Below are 10,375 nucleotides of genomic sequence, written 5' to 3'. Positions count from 1 at the left end.
GACGATTTCAGTACTTTATCACTCTTTCCATAAAAAACCTTTTACTAATATCCAACTTATATTTCCCTTGGTGCAGCTTAAGACTGTGTCCTCTCATTCTGTCAGTTGCTGCAGTCCTTTAGTCAAGCCCAGCAGTCTCCCAGGATGTCAGCCCTAATCACAGACTCACCCAGCTCCATCCTTGGTGCAGATTTCCCAGTTCCCAGAACATTCCAGGCTGCACCTTCACTGAAGGCAGACTGAAACCCACAGCAGCCAGCTGTGCCAAGGGCTCCTGCTCAGTTCCAAGCCTTCTGCAAGTCATTTTGTGCTGTTGAGCTCTCAGCCTACACGTTCCTCTTACTAAAATGAATGTTGTTCCCACTTCTAGTTGGGTTTTGAGGGATGGGGTGCAGAGATTGGTGCCTGTGTTGGGAGACGTGGGGCTGCAGCACAGCACAGCTTAATTGGGGTGCTGCTTTCTGCTTTTGAACTTGTCGTCATTTATAAACAGCTTTAACATGTCCCCTGGTTTCTCCCTCCCAAAGAAAATCTCATGTTTAATGAACTTAATTTTACATAAAAGGAATGAAAAGAAGAAAATTAAAAATGCATGAAGCTCCTGGAGTCATCCAATTACTGTGATGTCCACACAGCAACGCCAGCACGGATTTCACAAAGCAGGGAAAAGCAGGAAAGCACTGGGGCTTGCCACATGTAAATGCTGCTCTGTTCCAAAATGTGCTGAATTACAAATGGACATTTTATGCATTTCTTCTTCTTGATCTGTTGCAGAAGAAGATAAAGATCAAACATGCCAGCCCACCCCAGCAGCGCCTGCCTGCATACCCACAATGCTTGTCTGCTTCTTCCCAAACCCCATCTAGCACTGGAGTCACAATATTGGGATGCCACAAGCCTCGAGAGGGGACTGTCACGGGACAGGGTTCCCGTCAGAGCAGGAAAACACTGCAGGTCAGAGAGAGCACAGCACACAGACATAGGACCCATCATGTTTATTTGGCATTTAAATTTTCTTTGCCAATTAGGTAACAGGCAGTACTTCAGCCTGTGGCACGCTCACTGTGTAAAAGAAAACACAGTTTGTTTCTTCCCAAAAGCCAGTGGGAGAATCTCAGCCATAGAAGTCATCAAAGTCGTCTGAATCCGTGCCGTGGATCTGTGGGCGCAGAGCAGCCTCGAGCTCGGAGCTGCTGTCGTCAGATTCGCCCCAGAACGCTGCGGGTGAGAAGAAGGAAAGCAGAGGTGTAAAACCTTTTCTGTGGCTGTGCGCTTGTCACAGGCATGAGCACGGGGCGGGTCTCCCAGGCTGACCGAGGGCTGGGAGTTGGGAGCCCCAGCCCCAGGTGTGCGTGTCTGGCGCAGTGTCCGGCAGCGGGGCGGCTGCGCTGGAGACAGCGGGCTCATTCAGCGCTCCCACTCCATTGTGCCGCAAGGTAGCTGGGCAGAACATTTCCACTCCAAGCAATTTACTTGACCAGCTGCTGCCTGAATTGCAGCTTTGTCTACTCTCTTCCCCTTTCTCCCCACTACTTGACCCTGCGATGAAGTCACCAGCGGGCCATGACATCAGAGTTGGCACAAAAATGGCAGTGACGTCACACATGAAAAATCACCACTTGGAGATCAGAGCAGATCCAGGCAGGCCTGATCTCAGTGGAGCACACGGCTTTGACCTTAGGCTCTGGGAATCGGCAAACCTTTTCACTGACAGCAGCGGAATCCCACGGCAGTTCAGAGTGCCTGCGAGATTTCTGGAGATGTGAATTCTTTTGACCCATGGATAGGGCAGAGCGGGAAGCGTGACACATGAAGTCAGGGCCACAGTGGCTGACAGAGCCATGCTCTCAGTTCCCACCTAATCCAGAGGCTGCTGGCTGTCCAAAGGCAGCTGGAATGAGGCTCAGGGCTCGACCAGGGACAGTGGGAGAAGGAAAGCTGTCACACTCACGCAGACACTGCAGCTCGTGTTTGAGCCACTTTGGTGCCTCCGATGGCACCAGCTCCATGAACACCTTATCTACAAATGCAGCATCTGCATCTTTCATCCTCCATCCCCGGCCCCCTGGGCTGCGGGAACATCAGAGCCAGCCCTGTGCTGGCTGCCACGCTGAACGGCTCCAAGACAGGAAAGGGGGCAGGCACGCCAGAGCCTTTCAAGTGCCACCAAAGCAGCTGCCTTGATGGCATCTGTACCTCAGTTCAATGCCACATCTCTAAAACCGGGCCATTAGGGACTGCCAGCACCCGGAGCAGGGCTCCAGGCAGAGAGATCCTGGCTCCCAGCACTGCCCCGCTGGCAGGAGAGCCCTGTTGGGGGTAAAGGGGGAACTGGAATGTGTGGGCAGCAAAAACACACAGGGTCCAGACACCAATTCAGAACAAAAGCAGCCTGGCCACACACAAAACCTTCCAGCTGCACCCAACCACATCCCAAGTCACAGGGAAGACCAGGGAACCCACGGTTTCTCCTTCTCCAGGTTCCCTCCACCTGCTGTTAACTGGCATTTGATTAAACCCTGCAAAGATCCCAACCTATTCCACACCAACCCCTGACAAACACTTCCTCTCTGCCCTGGATCTGTCCTCCTCAGCTCCCTGCTGGCTCCCACAGGAGACAGGGAAATTCCATGTTTCCCCATCTCTCTACCTTATACAGGTCATAACGTTGTTCTGGGAGGGCGTCTACAGTACAAATTTAACTAGAAAACACTAATTTTCAGTAGCATAACATTAGTCTCTTACCTTTGGATTTTATGGCAGTTACTGTTTCCTTCCGCAGTTCAGTCCTGTAAAACATTTCAAACAATCAGCACAATGTCTCCAATAAAAAAAAAATAAATAAGTGACTTTTTAAAAAATACTGTGAAATGGTTTAAAAAAACAACAACCCAGTAACTTCTGTAATTATCTTTTTTTTTCCAAATAACTATTTAATCACGGACTTCTTCACCTAAAAGGTGGAGAAATTCCTGTGCAGGAGGGACACCGGTCCAGCTGTTCCTGGAGTCGTTCCCTGCTAACAGCACTGATCTACACCAGCACTGAGTTAAGGTGCAGAGGAGCAGAGCCCTGCCAAGCTGTTGCCGCCTTTCAGAGCACGCAAAGTACGGAAAGACAAAATCCAAACAAAACCAAATCTCCCTCAGTGCTGCTCCCTGCACTTCCTCCAGGTCCCGGCACTATTCCCCCAGCCCCACGGCAATGTGCAATCTCCCCTGCCTTTGATCTACCTTGATGTGTGTGCAGCCCGAGCCTGCTCTGCTAAATGGCTGCTCTTGTGTCTGGAGCATCACAGGCCCTTTTGAATCTCTCAAACAAGCTGGAATCATTTTGATCTTTTGTGTGCAGCGCGTGCATTGTGTTGGGGCTGGGGAATAATCACACGGGGGGCAAACATGGGGGAGAATTAACTGTTACAGCAGCAGTCCTGCAAGAAGCTCCAAAAATAAAGCTTCAGCTGATTTTAATAAGGAAGAATCAAACAGGAGATATTTGGGATATCACCGAGCCAATCAGTGAAATATAAGTCAATGTCAAGGTGCAGTTTGAAGCTGTGGCCTCAGTCACAACGGGATTCTCTGAAATGTCTGTGATTTGCTGTGTTTCATTTAAAAATGTGGCAGCTGATACAGAGGTGCTTAAAGTGGGGAGCTGCAGATATTCCAGTATTGTGGAGGCATTTGTGAAGGAGACAAAAAAAAAGCAAAGATGATTCCTTGCTTGCGGTACCCTCAGCATTCAGTCAGAATTTGGGGTTGCAGCTGGAAAGGAACATGTAAAGTTTCACACATTGCAGCTACCAGCAGGCACTCCTCCTTTTAACCCAGAGAAAGCTCCCACTGTTTAAATCTCATTTCCTCTCCAAAGGCTCCTGCTTTGTGGATAGAAATTCCCAGAATATTAAACACAGCCTAGGTTCCACCAAGGCACCAAACCAAGGCAGAAGTGCCAGTACCAAGTGACAGCTCTAGCAGAGTACTAACAGTGCTGTAACTCATAATGACCTTATTCAGTGGAAAACTTTAAACTCGTGGGCTTCAAACGTTTCTCCAACATTCCTTTAGTGCACCATCCCACCGGCTTTCCCTTTTATTCTAAACAAAACTCCGCACTGCCTTATCCTCTCACTTCTCCTTCAAAGGCCTTCACTTGACAGGATACCCAGAGAGGATTTGAAGCCGGAGCCTCTGGGCTGATCCTGCTGAACACCCTGAGCTCCTGCTCCCTTTGGCCAGATCTCCTGGTCCTCAGCACTTCCCAGGAGGTGCTCCACGCATCCCAGGCTCAGCCTATGGAAATGTGCTCAAGAGGCTGCACTGTTTTCCCTGGGGTATGGAGCAAGAAACCACTTGTTGGTGAGCTGTAGCTGGCAAGGTTCCTCCTGTGCATGCTGGCACTGGAACCATTTCAAGTAGCTGAGGAGAAGATCAGGGGGCAGCAGCCATCGCTTCCCCTTGGCCAAATCCCAGCCTGCTGCGGGAGTGTGGGGTTCCTGGGATTTTCAGTTAGCTTCTCACAAAAGGCACTTGAAAACTGAGTTTTTCTCAGTTCTGTCACACTTCTCTCCATGGTTCAACTCCACAACAAACAACAGTGGATCAGTGCTTTGGGTCCAGTGCTGAGGAGCACCAGGGAGGACTGTCCACATCTCCAGGGCTTGGTCTTCCAGCTGATGGATCTATGGAGAAAGGACCACCATGGCTGCAGAAACATCCGGAGACCTTCCCACTGCCACCCCAGCTTCCCACCAAGAGAAAGATCAAAGGTGGCAGGAGAGCAGGGAGAGAGATATTTGTGTTCTACTGAACACCATCTCTTCCCTGGGGTTCATCTTCCCAGGGCTAACCCACCCGATGTGGAATGGGGCTCACTCCCCAAAGAGCCCGGAGCCAAGGCCAAGCACAGCCATCCCCAGGGAAGGGAACAGGGTGGCAGCAAAGGCTCGGCAGCAGAGCCGTCAGCACAGGGAAATGCTGGGCAGATACAGAAAACGGAGCGAGGACTTCAGAAAGGGGAAATGACAGCTCCCCCAGCCCAAACCTGGGAAATCCAGCAGGGGGTAAATTCTGGGCTGAGGCGTGCGAAGCTGCAGAGGTGCAGCAGCACCTTGGCGTCGCGCGGCAGCTGCGCTCGGCAGCCCCGGCAGCGCTCACCCGCGGCCGCAGCACACAATGGGCACAGACCTCCGCCGAGACATCTTCGGGCTGTAAATGGAGCCAGGCCGGTTCCAGCGCCTCCACTAATCCCCCGTCGTGACCCTCCAATATCCATTTACACATTTGCTTCTTCCCTAAAATAATTCCAAACTGAACCCAGGCTCTGACAAAGAGAAAACCCAAACCAGTTTCACTTCAAAGAGCCTTTTAATCTCTCAATTTCTCTGATGAAACAGGCTTTTTGTATTGAAGATGCTGCAACAGTAAGGAATGAAAAAGCTCCAAGAAAATATTTTTTCCTCTATAATGAAAATTAATATGAAGAGGATGATGCCTTGTGAAGGCTGACCCAGAACAGAGGCTAGATGGAGTTAAAGAATAAATAAAGTAGGCATTTATTAAAAGGCCTCAATGGATACACCTTGGGCAGTACAAGAGCCCAGCCAGGGCTACACCCAAGATGAACCCAAAATGGTCACAAACATGGATGACCGGTCACAAGGTCCCTCACTTTTATCAGTTCTGGTCCATTAGTATATTGGAATTAATTGTCCAATTACAGCTTTAGGTTATGCAGTCCCATCCTGCTTGTTTTTCTCTCTTCATTCCGCCGTTGTTTGTGCTCTTGGGCCTGAGATTTGGATCATTTGTTCTTGGGCCCTGGCTAGAGAAGGAGCTGTTTTGTCTCCCTACTCTGTGAAGACAGCTTACTGTCCCTTAATATGAAGCTCAGATCTACACACGAAAGCAGCACAGAATCTGAAAAATATAAAAGCTAAAACCTGAGGCATCAAGGAAAATGCCAGGACAACAAAAGCCAAGGTAATCAAGGGGGCTTGCTGGAAAGCAGCAGAAAACTTTTACTGTGGCCTGAGGGTTTTCTTGCTGAAGCACCTGTTGAACTTCTACATTTTAGTGTCAAGCAAAAAAGACACCCAAAAAATTTGGGAAATCCTAAATGCCAAGGGAGGAATTTTCCCACCCTGGGAAACCAAGTACCTACAGTACATATTCTGCACAGTGTCTCATAGGCAGTATAAACTCAAAAGTGCATTCATCATGCCAGAGCTGGAGTAATAACACTGAATTTCAGTAATTACGCTGTGAGTAGGATGACGCTTATTTTAGGATACAAAGATTTCTGTCGAGCTGCGTCTGAGACCGGTCTCTGTTTGGATTCACCACGCTGGAGAAAAAAAACCCACTGACACAAAGATGCATCACAGCGCTGCAAGGAAGCTGTGCAGGAGAGCAGGGGCAGTGCCAAAAAATCCACTGTTTCCTCTGTGCTCAGCTGGCAGATGTTGGTGCCTCTCCCCACACACCTGGCAGGGCACTGCCACCCCAGCAGCACTGCTTCTGCAACAGCTGGGGGTGCAGGCAGAGGAAACAAAGCTCACACTAACAGCTGGAACAGCAGACAATCCTGCTGGGATTTTCAGTCAGCTTCTTACAGAAGCCATTGGACAACTGGGGGGATAAAACCAGCGGATCCTGCCTTGTTTCTGGGTGCACCTCCCAGGAATCCAGACCGACACAATGGCACTTCTCCTGGATTTCCAAGGGAAATGCATTTGTGCGCATCCTGAGCGCTGCCAGCCCCACAGCTCTGGGATGTCTCCTCAGAGCACAGTGGAGTTTTCGGTGTCGGGACTGGTTCAGGAAGGGGGAAGTGGGGGATGTACAGAGCCCGAGTGCCCCCCGATGGCCAAAGCCAACGGGCCCAGGAACGATTAAGAGATGAATTCGACTCTGCCAACTTCTATTTGCATGTCACTACAGCTGTGTTGGGCAACAGGGCTGAAAAACAGCCTTCAGAGACCCCCCCCAGAGTCCTTCCAGCAGATTAATTAAAGTTTAAAAGACTCTATGCTGCGTTGGTGTCCTGACAAATCCAAAGCGGGCTTTGGTTCTCAGCTGATAACGCACCTTTAATCTCCAGATTATTTGGAAACGAGACAGCGCAAACAAGTCAAAGAAAAATAAAACGCCTGCATCCGAAATGGGGAATTCCCAGAAAGCGAGTGACCTCCACTGGCTGCATCCATCGCTACAGCCCCCCGGAATGCCACACACATAGCTGCCCACCCGCCTGCACTCGCCGGCATCCTCAGCCCTGACTTCTGATACCTTCTCCCCCCAGGACCAGGCCATTTAACGCCCTCTCGCCTGCTGCAGCACCCTGACACCCCACCCAGAGGTGCATCTCCGTGCGTAGAAATATTCCCCCGGGAAAGTAAAGGAGCCGGGGAAAAGCGGTTTTCTTGCTGGAGGTAGAGCAGGCGGCATTTGTGGGAGAAGAGGAAGCTCTGGCATGCACCGCTGAACAAAAGGGAACAAGTGGTCTTTACTCGGAGAGCAGCTTCCTATTAAGACTCACTCCGTCGTACATTATGCCTTTCATCCCCACTCAACCACAAAATGATTTTGCTGTAGGAAATACAATGGCAGAAAAAGATTTACATTGAAAGAATCTTTAATAATAAACTGTTGCAGATCTGCCTACTTCCCCATGATTTATAATACAATAAACATCGGATTCTATTAAGTCTCATGCACTGAAGACATGCACTGAAAACCCGAGTATGAAAGCCCTCAATTCTTCCCTTCTCCAGGCCCATAATAGTGAAACGAGCATGGATAAATGTGCTAAGAGTATCTCTTTGCATCTTTTATAGCTTGTGTGTATCAATCTGTAAAGCTTATTAAGAAAGTCATTGCTATGCAAAACAGCACCCAATCTCTTTCTCTTGCTTTTCAACAGCGCGCAGTGTTTAGCCAATAGGGCCGGGCCCCGGCCCCTCATTCCGCATTCATAACATGCAACATTTGCACAATGTGTATCTCAAAGGCTGCTGAATAGAAAGCCTTAATACTCATGTAAACAACTGCAAACCAATTACTTAATGAATCAGGCCCACACATAATGAGGTGCCAGACAAAGAGCTATAAATGCATTTTTGCGCCCGAGCCTCCGCTTTAAAGTAAAATCCCTCAGCTGTAGTTTGGGCTTAACTGGCACATGATAATTATTGTCTGGGGGACATCAGAGGAGCCACGGTTTTTATTCCGGTCCGGCGGGGTCCGCGCTGAGGTCACTCATCAGCTCAGTGACAAAACGCGGCAAAGGAGAATTTATAAAGTGCCACGGCCGAGCTCGCAGGGATGTTTATTCTCAAGTAGTGGGTTTGAGACCACTTGTGAAAGCAATAAAGCCCAAGGAGTGGCTGCCGGGAGCAGAGCTGCAGTGCCGCAGAACTGCGGCACGGCACGGCAAACAGCTCTGCCTCTGCCTCCTTCCCGTGCCGTGCTCCGGGCAGCCGGCACCCGGGGCTGCTCCCAAACCCTGCTGTGGCTTTGAGAAACTAACAGAGACTAACTCTTATACTGACTTACAGATTTATTACCATGGTTTTGTAAAGCAGCATCATCGCCTAGCCCTGCACAAAGTGTGCTGCTGCCGAGCACTGAGAGGCCTGGAATTATAGACCAGAGGGAGTTATTTGAAATCTATTACAAATCAAAATTGGAGAAAAAGAAAAAAAAAAAAAAAGGTACAGCGTCTAACCGAGGCAGAAGTGGCTGCAGGCATGATTGGCTGGGAGTGTAGCAGCAATGGGGTTTAGTTTGGAGAGTTTTTATTTTAAATAAAAAATAGTTCATTTTAAATTACACATTTTACTCAGCCGCAGTCATCCTGTAAGTCAGTTCTCAGGGCCCTATCCTGCTCTTCCTGCTGTCCCAGGCTTCAGGGAAGGGCTAAAATATAACATTTCAAAAACTCATCTACAGGAACACCCTTGCATTTCATAGCACAAGGCAGGATAATCATTGGCTCGTCATTCTCAGAGTGCCAGAAAATACGAAAAGACAAAACAATTGAACCTAAGATGGTAAGAATGAATCCCACACAAAAGCGGGAACGCCAGTCATCAATGCTCGGTTACAGCTCATGTTTAATGTGCTTGAATCATAGAAATTCAGTGATTTTAACAGTGATTGCAGAATCAGAACTGGCCTCACCCACAGCAACCTAAAACTCCGTGGAGCAGGAGGATTAAAAGCAAGGAGGAGCTCATATCCTGAAGTGTTCCAAACCTGCAGTGTTTGATTACAGAAACAGCAACCTTAACCCTGGTCCAAGTACAAAAACAAACCAGGGGAGTTTCACCCCTTTTCTCCACGAGGGTTTCTCCCTCATGGAACCATTTCCAGTGTTACAGCCTTACCTGGAGAAGGGAGGAGTGCTTCCATCCGACAAGGAGCTGCTTTCCGAATGCGTTCCCAAACTGTCGCTTCCGTCGGGACTGTTGGGGCCGTGATCTCCACCTGTGCAGGAAAAACAGGGACTATGAACCTTCCAAGTTCCCACTTACATTAAGCAGAAAGGTTATTTTTGTTCTCCTTCCCCTTAAATGTAGATTATTTTGGAATGTTACAGTTCTGTCAATGCTATTTGATACCTCTGTGTTTTCAACCATTCTCTGGAATTAGACAAAAATAAATAAATCATAGAAAAATCTAATTAAACACATATTTTGGAATTTTTGTGACTTAAACAGCCGAACACCCAACTATCTCAAAACCTGTTATTCTCACTTTCCTTTCTTCCCTCTCCCCCCCTGCTCTGTGGATCTCATTTCCATTCTGTAAAGATTGATTTAAAAAAAAAAAAAAAAAAGAAGAGGCAAATGGATTCATTCACTGGAGTCAGACAATTGCTCATCTTTGTATTCGTTTCCAAAGCTCACGATGCTCAAGCACAAATCCCACTTTAAAAGGCTGCTTTGCATACATATATTTTCTATATGTGTTTTTATCTATAGCACTGAAACCACAACCAAGCCCTGCTGTCACCAATGTCCCTACCCAGGACAACTCAGTATTTCTGTCCACACTGGATTCTCCACTTCCTAACTGGCTGTGCACATTCCCAGTCCCTTCTGCACTTTGGATTGCAGGGGCAACAGTCCTGCTCGGTCTCAGGCACTTCCAGCAAAGAGGTGCCAGAGCCTGCCCAGGAGGAGAGAGAAATCAAGAATGAGAGGGAAAAGAGATAAAGGGGGTTAAAAGAAAAATTATCCCCCCCTTTCCCATGATGTATCACAGCTCAAGGCATTGCCTCTCCCCCAAAACCAGCGCTCAAGCTGCTGCTCCCTCTGCTTCGAGATGGATGAAGAACTTCCACCCATAATTCACAACTTCAGAAAGACTCA

General features: G+C 48.6%; 1 protein-coding gene across 3 annotated transcripts in view; it reads right to left on the bottom strand.

The window, feature by feature from the left end:
* Nucleotides 1–980: 980 nt before the first annotated feature.
* The window catches only part of KIZ (kizuna centrosomal protein), a 28,726-nt gene continuing 19,331 nt past the window's right edge, over nt 981–10,375 (bottom strand). For all 3 annotated transcript variants that reach the window (XM_038133203.1, XM_038133204.1, XM_038133205.1), the window contains exons 11-13: nt 9,389–9,488; nt 2,746–2,789; nt 981–1,218 (exon numbers count right to left, since the gene is read on the bottom strand). In XM_038133203.1, the coding sequence (XP_037989131.1) occupies nt 1,115–1,218; nt 2,746–2,789; nt 9,389–9,488 (248 nt within the window). In that variant the 3' untranslated portion in view covers nt 981–1,114. The remainder of the gene's footprint in view (nt 1,219–2,745; nt 2,790–9,388; nt 9,489–10,375) is intronic.

Source organism: Motacilla alba, chromosome 3, assembly GCF_015832195.1.
Source record: "Motacilla alba alba isolate MOTALB_02 chromosome 3, Motacilla_alba_V1.0_pri, whole genome shotgun sequence".
NCBI classification, from domain to species: Eukaryota; Metazoa; Chordata; class Aves; order Passeriformes; family Motacillidae; genus Motacilla; species Motacilla alba.
The sequence above is the reverse complement of the archived record's forward strand: the minus strand, read 5'-3'. Positions and strand labels throughout refer to the sequence as shown.